This window comes from Halichoerus grypus, chromosome 2 (assembly GCF_964656455.1).
Source record: "Halichoerus grypus chromosome 2, mHalGry1.hap1.1, whole genome shotgun sequence".
Lineage (NCBI taxonomy): Eukaryota > Metazoa > Chordata > Mammalia > Carnivora > Phocidae > Halichoerus > Halichoerus grypus.
In genome coordinates this window covers 140,311,719-140,336,745 of record NC_135713.1, presented here as the reverse complement: position 1 = coordinate 140,336,745, position 25,027 = coordinate 140,311,719, and the positions used below count along the sequence as shown (strand labels likewise).

Genomic DNA, 25,027 nt, shown 5'->3' with positions numbered 1-25,027 from the left:
TGTGCATTTGCGATTAGCCTCCTGTGTTGACTTCACCTGAGTCACACACACATCACGGTGCCCCGGGTATACAACCAAAGTAAATTACAGGCGTGTCAACAGCTGGGTTTTATGGAAGACCGGTCCCTTCCCCTTAGCCCCGGTTGTACTAGAAATTTGTCAGAAAACGTGAGCGAGGAGGTCAGGGATTTTAGCGGCACCCTGAGGGACTCTCTCTGCAAAGAGGTGACAACCAAAACCACGGGAGTGGATAAGATCTTCATGGTGTTACTGGGGATGTAGGACATCAATGCATCTTCCTTCTTTTCAAGGGACTGAGTGTAAGGGGGGGAGAATGGAGGTCTAAGAATTCATGCTCCTCTTAAAGAGAAGTGGATGGTCCCCGTGTTGCCTGCTCCAGCGAGGTCTGCGATGCTAACAACTGTAAAAGGTACGTTTGATTTGCTCATGGAACATCCAGAAGAGAAGAGTGTCCGTCAAGTGGTCTGGGTGGGTGTGGGGGGCAGATGCAGGATCTAAGAGTGAGTGGTAAAAAAGCAGCCAGGAGGGTGGATGGCTTTTTCAGGAAACCTGGCTTTGCAAGAAAGCAAGCTGTAGGGCAAGAGCTGGAAAGTCACAGGATTAAGTTCTTGCAGACGTATGATATGAATGTGTCCTACTTTTTCCCCCATTACTTTTTTCAGGGATCAGAAATGAATGAACAATCAGACAAAAGCACTTCCACTAACGAGGGACACACAGGTCAAAGTTCTCCTGAGAAAAACTGTCAGATTGGACAGAAGCAACTGGTATGGCAAATGGGTATTAGGGTTTCATGGTATTTGGAGAGGTCTCAACTTGGGGATCGCTGAGGTGAGCCTGGACTTGGGTGGAAGGTGGATCCAGTCAGGATTTCACGGGAAGGTTCTCCGCTCCTCTGTGCTGATGGGGCTTCCCCCCCCTTTCACTCAGCTCCCTGCGGGGCTGGTCTCACTTCACATGCCTCCTCTCTGTCATTGACCTCACTTGATTTATAGCCCAGTGTTCTGTGCAATAAAATCCTGCTACCTGGAGAAGAATATTTGTGGAGAATATAGTGTTTTGATAGTGTCCAGTGTTTTTATTTTAAAAAACCTAGTCCCCCCCCCATTTTTAAAGATTTTACTTATTTATTTGAGAGAGAGAGTGAGAGAGTGAGCATGAGCAGGGTGGGGAGGGGCAGAGGGAGAAGCAGACTCCCTGCTGAGCAGGGGACCAGGACCCTGAGATCATGACCTGAGCCGAAAGCAGACGCTCAACCGACTGAGCCACCCAGGCGCCCCATGACTCTAAAACTTTGCATATATTAATTCACCAAATCCTTCTCACAAGATAATCCTGTTACCCCATTTTGCAGAAAGGAGACACCGAGGCTCAGAGAAGTAGGAGCTTGGTCAAGGCACGCCACTAGTAAGTGGCAGAGCCCAGATTTCGACACAGAGAGGCTTACCCTCGTGTCTCTGTTCCTCGTCGTTTGCCATGGAACTGAGAATGGTAATGGACGGTCCGAAGTCGTATTTTTTTCACAACCATACCTAAATACATAATTGTTTCATAAGGTTACGTTTGTAAAAAACAAACCCATACATGCACACCGAGATGAAAATTTAAAGAAATATATTTATATTATTTTAGAACAGCCTGGACTATTATTAAGATAAATAAATGGCATATAAGGCTGAGATTCTGTTACTAATCTGTTACATTGAAATTCACACTTTGAAAGTTTCCCTTTTGTTTCCAGGTAAAGTATTTCATCTGTATGTCAGCCTGTGTGTTTGGGGGCCATTCAGATTATATTCTTCTAAAATCTTTCAGAAGATCATTCCCTTCCCTCATGATATATGTGCTACATTTTTGAAATAAGGTATCAGGATTTATTGAAGCATCTTTGTCGCTCTTCTCCATTAGACTGTTTCTTTTCCAATTGTTAATGTCTCCAGACAGAGTCTTTTGAAACTTTCCGCTAACACTCTAGAAAGCCATTCTAGGAAAATTTTCTTTTTCAAATCTGGCTTTTACTGAGAGTGGATCATTCAGGTGGCTGCAAAGCCCTGATGGGGTCCACGCGCCCAAGGTCATGATTATTCTGAAACATATCTCAGAACACTAAGGGCAGGGGAAGGGGGCTGTGTGCACCTTGGGTCTCACTGTGGTTTGAAACACTTCAGACATTCCACCTGAGTTCGTCCAGCCAACAACTGCAGAAGGGTTTTACTCCCTTGTTCTTGTCCTCCATAAATGCTAATTTGGACTTTCATCCCCAACAGATTTGAGAAGCCAACTGGTATTTTGCAAGTATAAAAGGAATTCTGTTCCTGCTTGGTTGTTTATATATATTATATATAAACATATAACATATGTTTATATGTTATATATATTTATATATTTTATACTTATATATAATATTTGTCTTATATATTATATTATTTAAATATTTATATATACTTATATTTATAAGTATAAATATGTATTTTTATTTTTATTTACTTATTTTAAAGTAGGCTCCACGCCCAGTGTGGAGCCCAACATGGGGCTTGAACTCACAACCCTGAGATCAAGACCCAAGCTGAGGGGCACCTGGGTGGCGCAGTCGGTTTAGCGTCCAACTCTTGATTTTGGCTCAGGTCGTGATCTCGGTGGTGAGATTGAGTCCTGCGTGGGGCTCTGCACTCAGCGGGGAGGCTGCTTAAGACTATCTCTCCCTCTCTCTCTGCCCCTTCCCTGCCTCTAAAATAAATAAATAAATCTTAAAAAATAAAACAACAAAAAGACCCAAGCTGAGATCAAAAGTCAGAGGCTCAACCGACTATATTTATATTTATTATATGAGATGTATACTATGGATTTCTTTATTCAGAATCACCTAACTTGAGGAAATTTACAACATCTTTTGAAACTTAATCAAATTAAGCTATTTCTTTCTCTAGGTAAAACACCTGTACTTTTGTGACATTATGGCAAAAGTTACAGAAAGTTTATTTTGATACAACATAAAACAAAATTATCCAGTTCTTACTCTGAATACATATTATTTGTTTCATAGCAACAGATAGAGCGGCAGTTAAAATGCTTGGCGTTTCAAAATCCTGGACCACAGGTAGCGGACTTTAATCCTGAAACAAGGCAGCAGAAAAAGAAAGCTCGGATGTCAAAGATGAATGAATATTTTTCTGTAAAATACAAGTAAGATCATGATTTATTATATTTGATTTGTGGATTGTAAAATGCAGAGGTTCTCCTTGACAAAGGAAAGGTTGCCACTTTTTTATGTTTTAAAAATATCTTTTCTGAAGTACAATATCGCTCAATGTGTTTGGAAGTTAGCAACTTCAAGAAATAGACAATAATCCCAAACTAGGAATCAATTTTTTAATGCTTCAGATGGTCTGAGATGCTTAGAGTAATAGCTTTAGTAAGAAAGATGATTAAAAGTAAGAAAGATGTATCATTAGATGGAGAAATAATATAACTGTGGGAATGAATTCAGGTATCAAATGTGTGCAGATATATCATAAGTACGATGATAGCTGATGTAGGAAAGATGGGCCTTGGAGCTGACAGCCAAGAAAGATTCCTGAGACGTCTTTGGTGCAAAAAGGTGATTTTATTAAAGCACGGGGGATGGACACGTGGGCAGAAAGAGCTACACTGGGGTCATGAGGGGTTGCCCATTATATGCTTTCAAGTTGGGAGAGGGTTAGAGATAGTGTAAGTCTCTAAGGAATTTTGGAAGCAAGGTATCCAGACCTTGAGGGGGCTAGCTATTGTTGGGAAAAGGTCATTTATTACCGTCTAATAAAACCTTAGTCACGAGACCCTTCAGGTGTATATCGGTGGGCCATATGCTTGGGGGATGATTGTCAACACGAATCTTAGGGGGTAGAGATAAAGGAAGTTTCCAACGGAATTTTTATATGTGAAAGTAGACTTACAGGGTCCTGTGGGTCGGGCTAAGATTGCCTTTTGCCCTTAGTAATGTATCAACATCGAGGCAGCTGAGTCCCTAGAGGAATGTCACTCTGCCTGGTTCAAGGACTTGTGAATGGGCTGTAGGTACTAAGGAAATTTAATAATTTTTCTTTTGCCTTTGTTTCCCACATCAATTGTTAGCACATCATAAGTATAAACAAACCATAAAGCAACCAAAAAGGCTGATGAATTTGACTACATTAAAATTAAGAATTTATACCCATTAAGAGACACCTTAAAAATAATGAAAGACAAACCACAAGATAGGAGAAACTACTTATAATTTGAAAGATCAGTATCCAAAATACATACAACCCAATAAGAAAAAGATAAACATGCAAAGAGAAAAATGAACCAATCAATGAATAGGCATTTCATAGAAGAAAAGGCTAAGTAAACGTTCAGGATACAGAATCTCATCAGTATAGCATGGGGCATCACCCCACTCCCCAGAGAGGCAGCATGTAGTCTGATGATATCAATGTTGGTGAAACTACTGGACGTGAATTGAGTGTAATATGTGTACAACCACTATTTAAAAACAGGCTGGTATGAGCTGTATACCTTATGACCTAACATCTTCACTCCTAGATATATATCCTGGAAAAACTCTTGTATATTTACAACAGGAGACACATTCAAAAGTCTCATAGCATTGTTATAATAGTAAAGAAAATAAGATAGTAATAATCAAAATGCCCATCCATAATGGAAAAGATGAGAAACTTGTATATTCTTACAGCGGAATGCATATAGAAGTGAAAATATTTGAATAACAGCTAGTACCATCATGGATGAATCACAAATCACAATGTAGGAAATGCAATGTGCTTGGGGATTCATACACATGTAACTAAAACAGGGAGATGAATTTTTTTTTTATGGCTAACATGGGTCTTGAACTCATGACTCTAAGCCCCAGGACCCCGAGATCAAGAGTTGCATGCTCTACCAACTGAGCCAGCCAGGGACCCCAAGGAGATGATTTTTATAACAGCAAGCTATGGTTCCTCTTGGAGGGTGGGGTTGAGGGATGCAGTGGGCGGGGCATGAAGAGGACCTCAACCCTGTTATACCTTTTATCACGTTGGGCAGTGAGAATGTGGAGGTTTGCTTTATTCTTCATCTGTGCATGTATGTTTTGCACACTTTCGTGTGTACGATAGTTTAGAATTTTATAAAAGATAGCATCAGGTGGACAGGAAACTATAAAATTTGCCTCTTGGTGTCTGAGTTAAGGCGAGGGAATATTTGGGTTAAGGCAGAGGGACAAGGACAAGATCTGATATGGGCAATCTGGTGGCTTCACGAACACCCACTCCCGTGATTTCTATCGTGGATTTTAAATCTCCTGGTCTGCTGACACCTGCGTTTCCTGGTGGGCATGGGAAGGAGTGGAGCCTTCCTTCCACAGATGAAATGCTTCAGATATAAATCCTCATTGGAAGGTATTCCTGCCTAAGTGAGAAAATCAGGCAGCAAGTTTCCATAATGATCCTCGGCCTTCCCTGCTTTGTTAGGAGAGGGAAGAAGAGAGAACGGCATTACTTACCCTGAACAGGAAGGAGAGCAGGTGTTGAACCCGTTTCCAGACAAAGGGTGGAGAAGTTCATAGTCTCACCACACCAGCTGAGGGCCAGCCTTTTTTTTTTTTTTTTTTTTTTAACTTCCAGTTGTTAATAATGGATACAAGCTGTCCAGAGACACTTGGTCCTCCTCAGGCTTTCAAGCAGCTCAATTCTGAAGGGTTTATTTCAAAAGGGCCTGGTTTTGAGAGGGTGGTAGAATTCCTGTGACAGCTTCTGTTTCCTGGGCACGTTGTAGGGGCTGACAGAGGAAGTGTGGGGACTCAAGCAGGGTGTAGGCTCTGGTGCGTTCCTCTGGCACAGAACACCTTGCCTTCACTCAGAGCTTCCGAGAGAGGCCGCCATCTTGGTCACCTGCCTTCTTGCTCCACACTGGGTGACAGAATCAGAAAGGAGCTGAAGCATGGCACCTGGAGACTGTTACCAAAGGAGTTTTGTGTGTGTGTGTGGGTGGGTGTATATGTGTGTTTTTCTGTTAATGATGATGGTGCAGTCATGGACAGTTCTCCTATTTATCTTGGGTCATTAAAAACCATAATCGTATTCACTAGAGTGCTTTTTTGCAGAAAGAAAAGAGTGTAATTTATCAGGGAAAAATCCCATCAGGAATGATTATATTTTTAAAGAAAACTGGGGGAGGTGGCATTTGTAGGAAGAAGCTTTTATTCAGCTCTTCTTTATAATTGACTTTGGTGGCATATCACCTTCCAGGGAAAGCGAAGGGTCCTGTCAGTGACGAGCCCGGCTGTGTTGGAAATCGGTGTGGGGGGGCGGGGGGCACATGGGCTGAATTTCCTGGGGACACTGCTGCCATCTACTATTGGGAATCATGGCTGGGGAATCCTCTGGGTGCTGGTTCCCCGGAATCAAGGGATCGGATTTAGGGAGGTGGCTGCAGAGTGGTTCGTGCGCCTTGCTGGGGAACCTGGCACTGTCTTCTGTTCTCCCGGCAGAGTTAGGAAGAAGTACGACAAGAGCGGCAGGCTGATCTTCAATGATGCTGATCTGTGTGATTGCTTGGAGAAGAACTGTCTGGGCTGCTTCTACCCTTGTCCCAAGTGCAACTCCAACAAGTGCGGGCCCGAGTGCCGCTGCAACCGACGCTGGGTGTACGATGACATTGTCACTGAATCCGGGGAGGTGGTCAGCTCGCTGCCCTATCTGGTGCCTGACTAGGGGCCATTGCACGCGGGCTGGTTTGGTTCTTCTTCCTGACAGCTAAGCCAACCTCTTTCTCCGGGGTGGATTTTAGGGCGTGGGGAAGATGCTGGGAAAGTATACGGAAGACTCCTGTTCTCTGAAGCTGTTAGAACAATATAGCATGAACATTACTCTGTCCCCTTTTTCTGTGTCTTCCCCAACGCCTTCACCTTGTACCCAGAGAAGGATGGTGGGTGATCTCAGCATCGCCTCCCCGGGACACCTCCATCTCCGCTCTCAGTGAAAAATCTCTTGCCTCTTTACTGCCTGAGATCGTGTGGTTTTAAGAGTTTCAGAATTCTGCAGCTGGGAGCTTTTCTTACACAGAACGTACAATCTTAAATTTATAAGACCTACTGACCCTTACGCCAGTTCCAAGTCAGAATTGCTCTTTGAATAAAAAACACCCCCACATCTTGTGATTTTGCACTGCATATGCATAGTCTTATTTTTTAAATTAATGTTTTAATAACATTCCGATTAAATTTGGTCACAACTTGGCAAAATTTTTTGAACAATTTGTATTTTACTTGTCAAATTGAGAAATTGGGACTTGAATGTCCTAAAAGTTAGTGGTTTCCTTCCCCCTCCCCCCATCTCAGGATCAGTATTTTCAGAATTTTCTTCAAAAGGAGGAAACAAGTTATTATATAAAAGTGTACTGTTGTGTGTTAGCTCAGGGAGGGTATTGATATGCAGTTGACTGGACACGTGATGTGATTTTTTTTTTCAATTCTGAAACATTTTAGGAGGGGTGCAGAAATTTGAACTAAGCCTTCTTTGGATTTGCTTTTTTTTTTTTTTTTTAAGATTTTATTTTTAAGTAATCTCTAGACCCAACGTGGGTCTTGAACTCATAACCCTGAGATCAAGATTTGCATGCTCCACTGACTAAGCCAGGCACCCCTCTTTTTAGTTTCGAAAGCCTTTATTTCGCACAACCCACAGGTGTCAGAGAAGGTTCCTAATAATTCTCGACTTGTTATGTGACCATATGTTTTGGAACTAAAGTAACAAAAAGCCTAAAAGCCCTCCTATGACTACAGTTTTCCTGTATGTGTAGCAGGAGAACTTACTGTTTTCCGCGTAATTTCCTGGGGTTCCAGATTCAGCTCACTTTTATTGAGCCTCTACTGACTTTTGTGAGCCAGACAGTCATGCTAAGTGCATCCAGTTCCTTACCTTGAACCCTCCCATCCTATGAAGAAGGCATGAGATCAAGTTACCCAAGTCTGATCCTTTGAAATACTTACCAGCAATGTGCCAAGCAAAAGGAGTGGGTGCTTTTTTTTTTTTTTCGGTTTATATTTTGTTTGGGTTTGAGAATGACTATTGTTTTGTACATGGCTGACCAAATGAATTGTTTTCTTACTTACTTATTTTTAGAATCATATAATTTTTACACTTGAAAAGGGATCTTGCCTGTTGTCTAGCTAGTGAATTAGTCAACAAATAATATCTGGGAGGTTCTTAGGTGCCAGGCACCAGGCAAGGCACAGGGGACCCAGTTGTGAGCATAGCCCTGCTCGTTCCTGTCTTCAAGGAGATTATAGACTAAAACCCTTCTTGTTGTTCTATTTTTACAACTGAGGACTTAGCCCCAGTAAGATAAAGTGACTCAATTAAGGACACACAGAAGAGCCTTAGTGTTTTGAACCCCATGACTAGGTCAGTGTTCTTTCCCTGACACCAAGTATTTCCCGAATTTGCCTGATTGCAAAGCTTCTTCAACTGCTTTTAATAATACACATTGCTGAGCCCCATCCCAAACCTCAGGAATCAGAACGAGGGATGAGGCTTGGAAATTCTCACTTGTCATCCAACACCCCAGGTCAGTCTCATGTTCAGCTAAGTTTGAGAAACACTCCCTTATTACTAGCTGTCCTATTTTCATATTTAAAAAAATAATCTTAAGCAAATTAACCTTCAAGTATCTTTCCCTTTTGTCTCTTCTCATCTTTTAGTCTTAAACGTTAGTTGAGATCATCTGATTTAAAACGGACTGGTTTAGGGCGCCTGGGTGGCTCAGTTGGTTAGGCGACTGCCTTTGGCTCAGGTCATGATCCTGGAGTCCCGGGATCGAGTGCCGCATCGGGCTCCCTGCTCGGCAGGGAGTCTGCTTCTCCCTCTGACCCTCCCCACTCTCATGCTCTATCACTATCTCTCTCAATAAAAAAAAAAAAAAAAAAAATCTTTAAAACGGACTGGTTTAAAAAGTGTGTTGGCAGATTATGTTGGTAAGTTTTCCAAGTAAAGCAAAAAATGAAGTAAAGAACTGTATGATTACGAAGCAGACACCTCATACTGCTTTTATAGAACCCTAGCAAAACATTTGATGGAGTGCTTTTTTAGAAATCACATTATTTCATCTGGTTCTAATGCCCTTTCTATGCATTTTTAAAAAGGCTCCCACACTAAATGATCCGTGCACAAATAAATTCATGTGAATTGTCAGAAACTTATCTTGCAAGTGTCTAATTTTGTCACAAAATGAACAAAGCTCTTCAGTGATTTGAACGAAATTCAGATTAGCAAGGAATATAGCTGTACTGTCTGGTGACATTAACCAAGGAAACTGTCTTGTCAGTAGAACAGGATATTCCTTTCTCTGCTTGGCTCTCTTTCACATCCTGGTGGTGTGTCTTCATGAATATGTATAGAAATTGTAGATATCACCGTGTTGTTCTGTAATGCCTTGGAAACTGAAACATTTATTTGAGCCGGTCTGCAGTGTTTGGCCAGCTAGGATATTTGCTGTGCGTCCAGGGGGTGCCCTTCACATGGACGACCCTGCCAACAGCACCCCCTACAGTTGTTCAGCAAAGCGGCCCTGCAAGCAGGTGTCATTTGATGTGTGGATTTCTTGATTGCTTAGGATTTATTGACAGTATGTGGTAGGCATTGAATGCTTTAGATCACCTCATATTCTTGTATAAAATAATGGAAAGAAAATCCTTATTTTTTTTTTTTTAGATTTTGTTTACTGGAGAGAGAGAGATGGAGAGAGAGCATGAGTGGGGGGGAGGCGGGGGGCAGAGGGAGAGGGAGAAGCAGGCTCCCCTCTGAGCAAGGCGCTTGACATGGGGCTTGATCCCAGGATCCCAGGAGCCTGGGATCATGACCTGAGCTGAAGGCAGACACTTAACCAACTGAGTCACCCAGGCGCCCCAGAAAATCCTTATATCTTATTTCTTTTCCTTCCTTCTCCATGGTGTTGACAACAGCAGAAGTGAGTTTTCAGGTTATTCAGGATTGAATGGTCCAAGCAGTTTTATACTGTATTTCTTTCTCAGAATCTTTATTTTAATCCTGTATTTGGTATGTTCGTATTCTTCTTCTCAGATTGCCTAAAATTCTTCCTTTTTCCATAGTACTGTTCTTCATTCTGTAGAAAGGAAATGACATCATCACTAGTCACGGCTAAGAAGCAGTTGATTTTTGTTTATGGTTTGTAGTTTTAGCAGATATCCCCCCTCACCTTGTGTGTTCTTACATTGGCCAATGTTTAGGGAATATATAATAAATTCAGAGATCAGAGACTGAGTTTAATTGTTTTTTCTTCAATAGTGTTTTCGATAGTCCTTCATGCTTAATAGATCCACTACTTAGTGATCCCTCATTCATTGATTTATTCCTTCATTCATTTACCAAGCACCTCTTACTTGCTGGACACTTTATTAGGCACCAGGGATACAGTGGGTAAGAAAGAAAGAAAAACTCCTAGGCTACATGAAGTAAAAAGAAAACCCATGCCCCTTCCCAGTGTAGCCTTCCTCCTGTCTGAGGTCCTTATCCATCTGCCGGCCTCTCTCCACCTTTCAAAGTCCTCTTAATGTTTGTTTTACTTATAACATCCATCCTTCTTATCTGTACTTACTGAGAGGAATAGAAAAGCTACATCTACCCCATCTTTCTGGAAATGGAAGTCCCTTGTTTGGGTTTTGATATCCAGGTAATGCTAGCTTCATAAAAGGATAGCAACTACTTTCTATTTTTTCTTCTCTGGCTTTGTTTCACATGACATTCTTCTTCCTTAAATATTTGTTGGAAATTGCCAGTAAAGCCGTTTGGGCCTGAAGTGTTTGTTTGGGGGTTTTTAATCCATTTTAATTAAATTCTCAAATTTGTGAACATTAAGTCACACAAAATAAACTGTTCTCATTTTTATGTAGAAAATATCTTCCCCAAATTTTAACTGTAAACCACTAAAAGGGTAATGCAAACCAGTATCCTTTTAATAAATTCCTTTCCCCTCTTAGATTGGGCCAAGAAAGGGAACATCTTGACTAATGCAGGTACCACCCAGAAAATGGAGAGACATTTATACTTGCAGCAAATGCCTTTTCAATGAACTTTCATGAGAAACCTGTTCCTTTTCTTTCCTAAGGTATCCCTGAGGCCTGATTTCAGAGGTCTGTGTCAGAGGCTTTCTGGCTTCTTCTCAACACACCTGTTTCCAGTATGAACCAGGATGCTCCCAGCAGTGACAAGTGAAAAAGTGTTGTTATACAATTCAGAATGTATCAACTGAAATAGAATACAAATCAGCTACTTTTCAGGAGTTATTGCAAGCCAGTCCCAGAGAGGGAAGAGAGGAAGAGAGAGGAAGGGAGGGTGGGGGGATGCTTCTTTTCAGAACTACTTGAGATTCAGAATCTCTTTCTAGCTTTAAAATTTTCCATACAGCACGTGGCAGCACAGTAGCATTAAGTTATATGATTTCTATGATTTTTGCATATATTTTGGCAAGATGAGGTTCATTTGCATTTTGCAGTTTTTAATAACCCATTTTCCTAAAAGGTTTATGAAGAATAAAAAGTTACATGCGTGGTTTTGGCTCCCTCTGCTGGCCATTCTTGGGTACTTTAAGTTTTACCCAGAGAACAAAACCAACATTCCATTCCTGAAATAGATTTGGGTTTTTTCCCTCAAAGTTGAACTCAGCATTTCCAAATCTATGACAGACCTTTAGGTTTGGTAAATATATTTTTATTTTGACCTCTTTTTTGCTTCAGAACTATAACTGAAAATGATCCATTTAGCAGAAAAATAGTTTAGAAAATATTTCAGATAAAAAGCGTAACTCCCACTATGTCTCTTTCTCAAGCTGTCTGTGGTGAAGATACCCAGTTAGTTATATGGACTGATATGGGGTCTTTTTTTTTTTTAAGTTTCTTTGTTGTTTTTCACGATCAGCCTATAAACATGCTCACGACGGCTAGGATTTTGCAACTACGAAGAACTCTGGCTAATTGAAGCCAAAAAAAGGGCCCATCACATGTAAGGAAATGCACGAGAGCTGGCCTCGGGAAGAGCAGGTGCCAGGGCAGCTCTATCGGGTTGGATAACCTTGCATTATAGACTGTGACCTCCAAGACCAGTTGTCAGGTGCTCAGCTGAGCTGAGGGAGAAATGGGTTGTTAGGTGTCTGATTAAAGCTACTTGATAGGAGTGGAAGGTTACTGGCTACTGAGTCAGAGTGGGGAAAAGTGTCTCTCAGATTGCCTACTCTCCCGCCCCCCCCGATAAGGAGCCCTCAGCAGAAGTGCCTGAAGAAGACCTGTGCCCAAAGCCTCAGATAAAGACGCCAAGGAATGAAGGCACCTGGCGAGAAATGCAGATGTGCCAAGAGCATGAGCCAAAGGGGCTTAGTGCTTGACTGCAACTCAGTGCACGAGCTGTGTGCACCCCACTGGCATGGGGGGGCAACTTTCCTCCTGAGACGTGCCAGGGAAGGTTTCTGGAAGGTCAGGCTGAAAAATCACACAGAGGTTTTTTTTTTTTTTTTTTTTTTATCTGTCTTGTTTATCCCTATACTTTTTTTTTTTAATTTTTTTATTTAAATTTTTTATTGTTATGTTAATCCCCATACATTACATCATTAGTTTTAGATATAGTGTTCCATGATTCATTGTTTGTGCATAACACCCAGTGCTCCATGCAGAACGTGCCCTCCTCAATACCCATCACCAGGCTAACCCATCCTCCCAACCCCCTCCCCTCTAGAACCCTCAGTTTGTTTTTCAGAGTCCATCATCTCTCATGGTTCTTCTCCCCCTCCGATTTCCCCCCCTTCATTCTTCCCCTCCTGCTACATTCTTCTTCTTCTTTTTTTCTTTCTTAACATATGTTGCATTGTTTCAGAGGTACAGATCTGAGATTCAACAGTCTTGCACAATTCACAGCGGTTACCAGAACACATACCCTCCCCAGTGTCCATCACCCAGTCACCCCATCCCTCCCACCCCACCCCCCACTCCAGCAACCCTCAGTTTGTTTCCTGAGATTAAGAATTCCTCATATCAGTGAGGTCATATGATACATGTCTTTCTCTGTTTGACTTATTTCGCTCAGCATAATACCCTCCAGTTCCATCCACGTCGTTGCAAATGGCAAGATCTTATTCCTTTTGATGGCTGCATAATATTCCATTGTATATATACACCACATCTTCTTTATCCATTCATCTGTTGATGGACATCTTGGCTCTTTCCACAGTTTGGCTATTGTCACACAGAGGTTTTTAACCCGGAGCCGGACTCCTCATCATTGTTGGGGTGAATCAACTCTAACCATTTTTGTCCTGGTATCAATCACTCACGTTTTAAAGTCCCCAGGGACAGTGTTGAATGGTCCTAAGGTGGGTCAGAACCTCCCCTCTCCCCTGCCTCAGACTCTCAGTCCTGACAAGACAGCATGGAGTGGGAGAAGAGGAATACTCAAATAAAATCAGGTGCTGTTGCAAAACCAAGTGGAAGAGAAGCTAGGCAGGTCAGCTCCACAGCCATGCACTACCATGCTCTGATCTCTCCATTCTCAGAAAAAAACAAGCAGAACAAATTGTAGAAAAGCTCTCTCTTTGGGTGGATGTCTGTTGCTGACCTCTCCCATTATCTGAACAGTCAGGCTTCTAGAAATAATACTCAGCACTCAGTGTATCCATTTCTTCTTTAATTATTTTTATTTTAAAAAAATTTTTAAAGTAAACTCTACCCCCAACACGGGGCTTGAACTCACAGCTCTGAGATCAAGAGTTACATGCTCTACCAACTGAGCCAGCCAGACGCCCCTCGGTGTATCCATGTCTGTCACATATTCATTTGTCAACTCACTGTGTTTGTCATTGGCTCCCCCCACCGCCATGCACCCCAGACTTCCCTTGCCAAGATTCCCAAGGACCCCAGTGTGGTTAAAGCCCGAGGACATTTTCTTTAAAAAAAAAAAAAAAAAGATTTATTTATTAAAGAGAGAGAGCATGAGCAGGGGGAGGGACACAAGGAGAGGGAGAGAATCCCAAGCAGACCCCCCTCTGAGCATGGCGCCTGGTGCAGGGCTGATCCCACGACTCTGAGATCACGATCCGGAGATCATGACCCGAGCGAAAAGCAAGAGTCAGATGCTCAATTGACTGAGCCACCCAGGAGCCCCAAGCCTAAGGACCTTTATATCATCATTTTGCTTGACCTCCTCTTGGTATTTTGATGCTGCTGGCCACACTCTGTCTGGCGAGAGCCCTCTTGGATGTCATGCTCCTTGCTACCTTCAGCCTTTATGGAACTGTCAGCAGGACAGTGGTTAAGAGCCGGGTCTGGAGTTAGCACTTGGCGTTCAGGTCCTGGCCCTACCCACCACTACGGAGTGACCGTGGGAAAGTCATGCAAATTCTCTTTGTGAGTTTCCTCACCTATGCAAGTGGACCTGCCCACAGGACTGTTGTGAGGCCCAATGAAGTAATGCTCGAAAAGCGCTTACCACCGTGCTGAGCACACAGTAAACATAGCTTGATAAAGGGTGAGTATCACCGTGGACTCAGAGTATCCACAGTGACCCATGTTCACATCAATCATGGCACTCTTTTCTACTTTGTATTGTCTTTTTTATTTTTTATTGTTATTTTTTTTTTATAAAGTTCACCTGAGTTTGTAAGTTCTTCGTGGGGAAGGACTGTGTTTTTTAAATACCAGATCTTGGATTACTATGGCATATTTGTTACAATTAATAAACCAATACTGATACATTACTATTAACTCAAATTCATACTCTATTCAGACGTATTAACTTTTACCTAATGTCCTTTTTCTGTTTGAGAGCATATCACAAGGGAGTAATGACTCCAGTCTAGACACAGAGCTGAGAATGGGCTGGCATGTTGTTGGAACAACGAGGAAATTGGGTGAAGTGTCAAACAGATCCTACAAGTTACCTGGGGTTCTAATGAAACCAGTTAGGACCTCTCTGGATATTTTTGACTTATTAGAAGAATCACATTATCTTTAGTAATGCTATGCTGACTGATTGTGAAAGAAAGTAACTGCGCCCCTCTTGTCAATTCACTAATCTAAACAAACATTAAAGGGAAAACCTCTTCAAATCCTGTGTAAACAAAAGATGGGCAGTTATGCTGAAGAGACAAATGATCACATTCTTTCCAAATGCAGTATTATTAATAATTTACTTTGAACCCTTCTTTAACACTAAAAAGACCTTAAGTGAATTCTGATGAGGATTAATGAATTATTATTGTTTACAAATTACCATGAGAAATGATGTTAATATTTGGGTCACTCAAAGTAATGTTATTGATATATAATCTCTTTTAGCACCTAATGTAAAAAAAACCTGGGCACATAAGTAATTCACTTTGTTTTAATTATGTTTTGAATGATGACTTTACTCTTTCTGTACAAACAATACATTCCCATTAGTGGAAACTCCAGCAAGACAGAGAAGTACAAAGTTGATGGTGAAAAATTATAGAAAAATCTTACCAACCAGGAACTGTGAACATCTGCTAAACTGAATTCCAGTTTTCTCTGTATGTATATTTATGTCTAGGTCTTGATCTGTATGTGATATATGCAATCTACCTATAGACATATAGAAATGATTTTAGTAAAGTGAATAAGAGAAGGAAAAGAAACCAAAGAAATTATTTTAGATTGTTGTTTCTTTAACAAAGGCATGTGTGTTCCTAAAATACTCCTCTAAAGCAGGGGTCTCAAACTCAAGTGCCTTCAGGAGTAGAATATGATTCATGAAGCAAGCTGTAAATATCAAGTCACTTTGTATTGTTCTCAAAATAAAAATCTCTCTGATTACATTGCCTCTGTCATCACTGAGTAGATCAAACAAAATGAGCAAAATATTTCCACAGGAATATTGATGGACCATATCCAGACCACAGCTCTCCAGATTGTTACCCTCACAAAGATTAAGAAAAGATTAAGAAGTTATAGTCAATTTATTGCTTAAGCGATGTATTTCATTTAAGACAGTGTGAAAAATTTAGAAATTAGTACTCTTAAAACTTGATTGCACCTATTTTGTCCATTCTGAAACTAGTTCTCTTAGCAATACATTAATTTTATATTACCAAACATTAAAATACTTATATTTAATTTCATCAACCTAATTTCCATTTTAACAAAACCTTGGTTCTATATGGATTTAATGTTCACTAAATGCCGAAGCACCCCAATTCCTGACTTCTTTATTTTCATTAATCTCTTGGTTGACTTCTTTTCAGCTATCAGTTTTCCCAAAAGGAACTCATAAAAACTATGAATGCAATCCTGGTTGAGAATATGTAACTTTTGCTTAATAATTGAACAGCATCTTGGCTCAACATAAGCATTTTTTTTTTCCTCAGAACTTTGTAGACATTGCTATGGAGAAGTCTGGAATTTGTGGATTCTTTTTCCTCTTACTTTTCTCGTTTGGATGTCCAGAAAATTTTCTCTTTATCCTTGGAGTTTGATAACTTTACCAAAATATGTCTCAGGATCATCATTTTATGTCAGGTTCTTTGGAACACAATATGCTCTTCCATCAAGCTACACATACAGTTTTTCCAGTCTTATGGAGAAATGTCTTCTGGCATATATTTGTTGTGATTATCCCATAGAAATGAAGTGGACTCACCACCCCCAACTGGATCAGGTTTGGTGTGGAGACTGATGAAGGTACACACACACTGAGAAGGTATGAAAAGGTTTATTACTCAAATAGTGAGGCTTTCTGGGAGGAGTCTCCCAAGGAGGTCCATAAATGGCTTGGGAGAAGGGAGAAGGGCTCTTGGCATGAGGTTGCATGGTGTTTAGCGAGTGGGGCCAGCAAGAAGATTATCCCGTGCTGACCAGCAGTTCGTGTGTTTTGAACTTCTTGCCAATGCTAAAGGAGGGAGCCCCAGGTTTCCTGATTAGTCTGCCTGGATATGGGGCAGCACGGGGGAGGGGGTGATGGGGTCTTGAAGGCTGTGAGCCCTCAAACATCAAAAATGGAGTCAGACTCCTTACTACAATATTTGAATGTATTTTTGTGTCTATTTGTTGGGTTCTTTGCCTTGGGGACATAGTTATCTTTGGGTTGGCCTTTCTGTGTTCTTGGTATCTACTTTGTGTTTGTCTCTTTCCTTTGCTATGAATAGTCCTTCCTTTCTATTAAAAATTCAATTTGCACTTGTGTTTAGTCTGTTTCTCTCCGTTTCTAGTTTATGTATTAGTTAGGAAATGGTGTGCTTTTAGTCCTCATTCTCTTTCTTTGGTTTCACAACGCTTTCTACATCTAATTTTGATGTTTTTTCAAGTTGTCTTTTAGCTCTTGTTCCACTGAATTAATTTTCTTACTAAGTGCTATCTTGAGCATTCACATGGGATTATCTTCTACCTCTTAGGCTATATTTTATTCCAGATTGCACTTTTCATCTCCTTTTTCGCATACTGTATCCCCCTTTTTTGTATATTTTTAGGATGACTGCAGAGTTGCCATGTCGCTTTATCTCATCCTATTTGTGTGGAGCGTGGACAGCTCTGCCCAGACCTCTGATGTGGTGCCAGAGTTTTCTAGTTCTTTTGCCTGCTACGGTGAGATCTGTTTGTTTTTCCATCCAGGATGCCAGCCTGATGGCTCAGTATTGCCTTCCATCTATTTCTCTCCAAAAACTTAAGGGGAAGTTGGGGCTGAGGGTAGCATTTTTTCGTGCATTTAATTTTCAATTTCTCAACTCTGAGATTTTATTCACTGTCCTGTATTAAAATTTACTCCACTTTTAAGGGCATGTTCAGTCCCTGAGCAGGGATGCCCAGGTTTTAGATCAGCCCTTCATTAACTGTGGCACCGCAGAGCCTCTGACTCCTCCTGAGCGAGCCCTGATGTTCACTTCCCTATTCTGTAAGATTTGTCCTGTGTCAGCCTTCACAGACGTAAAGCCTCCAGGGATTTCCCACGCCTTCCCCTTGGCTATTTACCTCCCATTCTGCTCCTCTCTAAATTGGGGAATACATAAACTGAGGAATTCTCATGGCTTTCTGGATGCCTTCTTTTTCTAGCACTGTTTTAGGAGGTGGGGGATCACCTTTAGAGTCCATCTTAGGCAGGGCAGATGCTTTGTTTCTTTTCCTGGCAGACACTTTTTCAAATGTGTTATTAAGTTACTCTTTTCTCGTTTGCCGTTGAGGAGTGAATTTTTCTTTTTCTGTTGCATGTTTGTGGTGTCTACCACTTTTATTTCTTTACTAGTCATTGGGTAAAAGGCAATCTGTAACAGCGCCACATGCAATACGTGTGGGAAGCGCCATCAACTTATTTTCCAACTGTGTTCACTGGTGGAAATTACTGAAGAAACCATTTAATCTTTCACACGTCTTATGTGTAAATATCAGTCCTGTTAATGGCACAGGCCTCGGGGAAGTAGAATGGAGGAAACTAGGTGCAAATTAAAATGGAGGGGTGATAATTTGAGATGGTTTTCAACTTGAAGAATAGATCAGAAAGGGATCTGTTCATGTATCACAAAGTATATATTTGTCACATTTTATTTTTTTATTTTATTTTATTTTAAAGATTTTATTTATTTGACAGAGAGAGACACAGGGAGAGAGGAAACACAGCAGGGGGAGTGGGAGAGGGAGAAGCAGGCTTCCTGCTGAGCAGGGAGCCCGATGTGGGGCTTGATCCCAGGACCCTGGGATCATGACCTGAGCCGAAGGCAGACGCTTAACGACTGAGCCACCCAGGCGCCCCGTCACATTTTAATAAACGTTTCCTTCCTATACCCTTGGCCACCCTCCATTTGGTTAATACTCTTTGTTATCGGCAAATGTGGCTTGATGCTATTCCTTCTTTTCTCTTCTCTTCTCTTCTCCTCTTTTCTTTTCCTTTTTTCCTAAGCTTCTCACTTCCTTTCCACATCATAGCCTGGTGTGCAAATACTCAGAGAACAGATGATGCTCATGCATTCTTTATTCCTGATGTATCTCACACCAAACAGGAACAGTCATATAACCGACTCATAAATAAAAATATGCAATTTTGAAACTTCATTCCCCTGAGAAGTGACGAAGAAAATGTGGAAGGAACAATTACATGTTTCTCATCTAGAAGGGTGCTCTTCAGTTCCACTCCAGCTGATTCCCTCACACCTATGAGGCATGTGGTGACTAGAGAGCTAAAAACAGGGCTCACAACTGTGACCGAGGGGTATGGAGAGGGGGAGGTGTGTGTTCCGTGTGGTGTTGAGGAGGAGAAAAACTGGGCCGATGGCTTCTGCAAGCGAATGCGACAAAGCAGCTGAATGTGAATTTTGTATTTGTAGTCATCTGGGGATAGGGCGGTGAGTAGCAGAGAGTTCTAGTCCTCCACCCTATGTGACTCTGAACTACCTGTGATAGTTCACCTGAGAAACTCAGGATGAGTTGTAGGACTACAGACTTTCACAGAGTTAAGGACCTGGGCCAGATGCTTAGCTAACCCAATGCCAGGATACTCTGGGTGCATAATAAAATGCCTATACGCCCCAGTTTGACAATATATATCAAGGGCTTACTTACAAGTTCGTCCCAGCTGGACTGGGTTCCTGGGGCTCAGATACTAGTCTGTTGGGTGAGTAGGTGTTACCCTTCCTCCAAAGATAACCACTTGCATTGTAAATGTGCCCAGGGTTTACTTAAGTGTTGGTGGAGACTTTGGAGATCGGGAAGGCTCAGATCTTGTATCTACTTCATTGAGTGTCAAAGATATAAATCACTCCTAGTGGGGAGAGAGTGGGTGCAGGCTGTATTGCAGGAAATGGCCGTGGGGCCCTTGAGAAGGAACTCACCCAGAGGGAGGGGCTCCAAACAGGACAAAGGTCACACCCAGAAGGAAGTGTTAGCTCCCAGGACACAGTGGACCTCACTCCAACCTGTGCTGTTGTAGGCTTTGGTATAACAACCAGGCATATGTGAACTAAAAAGGCTGCATCACCGAAGAGCTAAAACATTCAAGGCTCAAGCAACTCTTCAGTTGAGATTCCACCCAAGGTGTAAAACTGTCTCTGAGTGACGTACCTCTCCAGATATGCTCAGCCTCACTGCATCTCAGGCAGCGCATTGTTCAAGTTTCCCAATAAAGGGGCCCCTGGAACTTTGAACTGTTGGTCTTAAAGCCCCTGCCCCTTGTGGCCATCCTTGGCAGGTGGGTGGTGGGTGGGAGAGGACCATCTGGAGAGAAGGATGGGCAGGGATTGTGCCCTGAGCTTGCCTCTCCTGCAGGTTTGGGACTCTAGATTTTCCAGTGAATGCCTACAGGTGCCAGGGGATATACCCTGTGAGTCCAGGGGAGGTTTGAGCCATGGGACAAATTTTGATCAATGAGAGACAGAAGATTGGAAAGAGTCTGCAGACAAATTTGTTCACTCCCACCTCTTGGCTGTTCGAAGACACAGTACCTCAAAATAGTGTGTCTGGAAATATCACAGTACTGAGAAATAAACCAGGTTTTCGATCTGTAACCAGCTGGATAACATGCCATCTTGTATTTGCTTCCCTCCTTTCTTTCCTTCCCTTTTGCACTCACTCCTAATTCCCTACAATGACAGTCCCCATGGATGCACTAGCATGTAACTCAGGCTGTTTTCTAGAGAACCCAGGCTAACACAGAATGAAAAAAAAAAAAAAGTTGGATTTGGCAAAAGTTGCAATGAAGGCAACGATATGGAAGAAATTTGGGGGCGTTCAGTATGTTTCATGGCCATAACAGATCAGGGGCAGCTGATCTGGGCTCTGGATCCATCAGCAAGATGGGTTGACAAGTCTGAGGGTTAGGGGCAAAGTGTGCTATGGAACAGTGTCTCCAGGAGGTACATATCCTGTCTCTAGCAGGTGGCCACAGGTAGACAACTACAAAGGACTTTTCTGTGGATCCATATGGAACCAGAGACCACAGAAATATTTTGGGTGAGGGTCTTACCTAAGGGGTGAAATTATTCTCTGCCTCAAGCCTTTATAGCAACAAGTACCAATACTTGAAGAAATTAAGAGAAATCCTGGAGACTTTTTTTGCTAAAACCTTGGAAGTCTATGCTTTGTGTTATAAAGGAGGGGAGAGTGCTTTTCCCTTATCCACGTCACACTGTTTAATTCTTACCACAGCCCAGGGGAGCAAACACACATTATTCCCATTCCCATTTTACAGATCAGGAGTAAGAAATTTAAGGGAGGTAAAGTGCTTTGTTCCAGGTTACATGGATTCAGGGCTCGAAAAATCCTGATGCCCTTTTGCTCAAAAGCCCAGCTGTGGTTGTGAAGGAACTGAGGAGGTAAATTTCACGAGAGATTCCAAATGGTTTTAGCTGGTTAGTGGCCCTACTTCAGGCAATGAATGAAGACAAAGGGAAATTATTCAGAAGTCGAGGGAACTGGGGCCCTTCTAAAATTATGCCAGGTAAAGTAATCTGTGTTTGTATCGGAGACCTATAATTTATGTAGATTCACATACATCTTTTTCAGATACTGCACAAATTGGGGAGTGTGTGGAGTGTTGTGGAATTAAATGTATTTGTATGTGTTCAACACACTGTATAATTGACTCAATTATCCATGTGGGGATTATTCACTTTTAATTTGCAATCTGGCTTCTCCTTTCAGTTAGGATGTTTTTGGGGCTGCTCTAGGAATGCCAACTAATTTAAATAATAATTTAAGTAAAACATAATTAGGTAAGAAAATTAAATTCAATCTTTTGCCAGCTCCCGAAGATTCTACAGCTGAAATGTAACGCTAACTCACTTGCTATTTTTTTCACTCTTCAAAGCTATTTTACTACCACAGGGTTTTATTGCTTTCCATAGATTATTGCAATAGTTCCCTGTTTGACTTTCTGCTTACCTCTTTCCAATCCAATCATTCCGCTGACAGTAAGCTTCAAAAGACAAAAACCAAAAAGATGACAAAAAAAGAACAGCGGCTCTCAAATATTTCTCTGCTTGAAAACATTAATGACTCCCCATTTCTCACTAGCTCAAGGGCACCTGCCGTAATCTATCATTCAAGATCTCATGCCACCTGCAACAGAAAGTTTTCCTGATCATACCCCTGGGGTTTTTACCACTCTTTTCACGTCTGAATCCCTGGAATGCCCTACATGTTTTTCTCTGAGGCATACAAAGGTATTCGTGAACCCACGTTGGGTCCTTGCTCTACTGTGAGATTCTAAATGGCAGTCTCTGCGGGGATGACTCTCCCGTATTAAGCTGTACCTAGCTCAGCACCGCACAGCAGAGGGGCGCCATGAAACCTGTCCATTTGAACTGCCAGCAAACCCTGAGGGCAGGAATTTTGGTCTTTTGTATCCCAAGTGCCTAGCACAGTGTCTGGTATACAGTAGGTGCTCAATGAATACAGGGATACAGGTACAGGAAGGGCTGATAGCACAGTGCCAAGGCTGGAGCTGGTGGCGTGACCTCTCCTGCGGATGGATGTGTGACATCCCCGGGCTGCTTTGGGGGAGAGCTTTCCACTGCTCGCCCCTCTGTCGCACAGGCTAGACACTGGCTGCGGTGGTGTGCTCAAACTTTCTGTTAAAAAAAAAATGTGTATGTATAGGTACACGCCCCTAAATATATGTTTATGCGTGCCGACGACATAAAAAAGATATCCATATCCAGATATATGTGCAGTTGACCCTGGCACAACACAGGTGTGAACTGTGCAGGTCCACTCATGCTCGGATTCTTTTGATAAATATAGTCCAGCACTGTCGTGTATTTTCCTTAGGATTTTCCTAATAACATTTTCTTTTCTCTAGCTTACTTCCGCTTATTTTATTGTAATAATATAGTATGTGATAAATAGAGCATACACAATGAGTCCATCGAGTACGTTATCGGTAATAAGGCAAAGGCATCCGGTCAACAGGAGGCTGTTAGTACTTAAGTGTTGGGGGAGTTAGAAGTTACGTGTGGATTTTTGACTCGTGGCACGGTGGGCAACCTTAAAGGCTAGTTCTTCAAGAGTCAGCTGAGCATGTATAATAAGCAAATAGATAAATATAAATAAGTTAAAATATGTAAACAGTCTTAAGGCAGAACAGAACAGTGGCAGTGGCGGGAGGACAACGAGGAGGGCTCCTCTCCCCTGGAGGACCCGGGACAGGATTCGGTCCCGCGCCCGGAGGCGGAGGCGGAGGCGGCGCGGCTTGGGCCTTCCGGCTTTCCGTAGGCCTGCCGTCATTGGCTGCGCTGGAGACAGCTGACCGGCGGCGGCCGGCGTGGGAGCTTCGAAGATGGCGGCCACCACGGCGCTGATCCTGCCGGAGAGCCCCAGGTAGCCGCCAGGGGTGGCGCGGACGGGGCTGCGCCAGGACGCCCCTGCTGGCTGTCGCCTTGGCTCCGAGGCGGGGCCCGGCCGAGGGGGTGGGCGCGGGGCTGGCGAAATCGCGGTGCGGCCCCGCAGGAGTGCCGGGGGCTGTGGGCGTCTCACCCTGTCGGTGGTTCACCTACGCGGGGCTCCAGTGCGCCTGGCCGCTGGGGTCAGTAGGACGGTGTGTGGTGTGTGTCACCGTTCCCAGAGTGTGGGATCTGGAGAACCCACGCCTGCCTGGAGTGGTGCTGAATCACGTGCAAAGCTACGCCCTTTCTCTGTTTTCAGCGCTCTCGCTCAGGCCTGATTATGAGAAAGGCTCGCAGTGGTGCCGGACGGTCGTTAATCCCTAACACGTGTCAGTATCCCTTTTCAATCCAGATAGGATAGTCCTCAGGCCGGGAGTTTGGGGCTGGTCACAGTACCTAGCCAGAATTTGGGAACATGGCTTTTGATTTCATTTTATTTATTTTTAGTTCATTTCTGCTTATGGTGGGTAAGGTCGGCTGCCCAGGGTGGTGATACAAAGTTCTCTCCTAAAATGCAGTTATTTGAATAGAAATGACTCCCATTTCATGAAAAATAAATACTAGTGCAGGTAGTGTGCGGATGCGGAAAAAATGCTGAGGTGTACCGGTAAATAATTGAAGTTGGAAAATAACTTCCTTGTCCCTGAATTGGGCAGGAATCTTGTTGAAGAAGAGAGTTGTCATTTCAGAGTTTTTCCTTCTTTCTGGATGCCTTGCGTTCTGATGGCCAGTTCCTCCGGTCACATCAGTGTCCTGGTTAACACTCACCACATCAGTAAGCCATAACCAGTAGTATAATTTAAAGTTGGTTATTACCATTGAATCACGGTTTTAAAACAACTGTGTACTGTTACCCCAAATGATTTTATGTTTTATATATATTCCATTATCTGCCATGCAGCATTCTTTTCTTTGTATTTTGGTGTCATTGCCACGTTCCTCCTGCCATTCTTTCCATAGTTCCTCTGTGGGTTAAGTGGGTATTGAATATTCACTGCAGAGTTAATGCCGTTCCTCACAGAGTGCAAACTTCCTCTAGTAGCTCACCTTGCCCCCAAAGAAAGAGAAACTGCCAAATGCAGAAGTATTTTTGGGAGGCATCTTTTTGGAAACATCCTGCCTCCTTTGCTGGCCATCACCTGTTCTTCTTCATAGCAATCGGAGTTGTTGAAATGGAAACTTTGAGACAATAGCAATTGTAGACAAGTGTACTTATGGCAGGAACAGTTCCACTTGGAAAACTCATTTTAAAATTTTGTTTTACAAATTTATTTAGCATGAAAAAAGCAGTGTCGCTGATAAATGCAATAGATATAGGAAGATTTCCACGATTGCTCACCCGAATTCTTCAAAAACTTCACCTGAAGGTTTGTATTTTTGCATTTCTATAGTTTCTATACTTTCTGTACTTTCGTGTGATTTCTTGTGATTGCCCTGAAACTCTTTGTTTCTACTTGAAAAACTTTTTCCGAAGTATAGTGTTCCCCACCGTGTCCTTGGCTCTCTAGAACATTTTGTGATGTCCCATGGTCAAAAGTTTGGGAAATTCTCTTTTCATTAAAGTTAATCTTTTTTATTATGGAACTTTTCAGAGTGTATATATTAT

General features: G+C 42.4%; 2 protein-coding genes across 5 annotated transcripts in view; both read left to right on the top strand.

Moving 5' to 3' along the window:
* The first annotated feature begins 318 nt into the window (after window positions 1–318).
* On the top strand, window positions 319–6,907 carry ARL14EPL (ARF like GTPase 14 effector protein like). The gene is made up of 4 exons (XM_036074836.2): window positions 319–430; window positions 684–788; window positions 3,065–3,204; window positions 6,530–6,907. The coding sequence occupies exons 2-4, from the start codon at window positions 693–695 to the stop codon at window positions 6,750–6,752; spliced, it is 459 nt and encodes a 152-aa protein (XP_035930729.2). The 5' UTR covers window positions 319–430; window positions 684–692; the 3' UTR covers window positions 6,753–6,907.
* Window positions 6,908–23,258: 16,351 nt separating this feature from the next.
* COMMD10 (COMM domain containing 10) overlaps window positions 23,259–25,027 on the top strand; it is a 200,954-nt gene continuing 199,185 nt past the window's right edge. For 3 of the 4 annotated variants that reach the window (XM_036074835.2, XM_036074834.2, XM_036074831.2), the window contains exons 1-2: window positions 23,259–23,356; window positions 24,698–24,788. In XM_036074835.2, coding sequence (XP_035930728.1) covers window positions 23,316–23,356; window positions 24,698–24,788 — 132 coding nt within the window. In that variant the 5' untranslated portion in view covers window positions 23,259–23,315. Of the gene's footprint in view, window positions 23,357–23,498; window positions 23,751–24,697; window positions 24,789–25,027 lie in introns of those variants that run through there. The other variant, XM_036074832.2, reaches the window with a different exon arrangement.

Coding starts and splice junctions, on each gene's coding strand:
- ARL14EPL (XM_036074836.2), top strand. CDS start 693: ATGAATGAACAATCAGACAAAAGCACTTCCACTAACGAGGGACACACA. Junction 789..3,064: donor AGATTGGACAGAAGCAACTG/GTATGGCAAATG, acceptor TTTGTTTCATAG/CAACAGATAGAGCGGCAGTT. Junction 3,205..6,529: donor TATTTTTCTGTAAAATACAA/GTAAGATCATGA, acceptor TTCTCCCGGCAG/AGTTAGGAAGAAGTACGACA.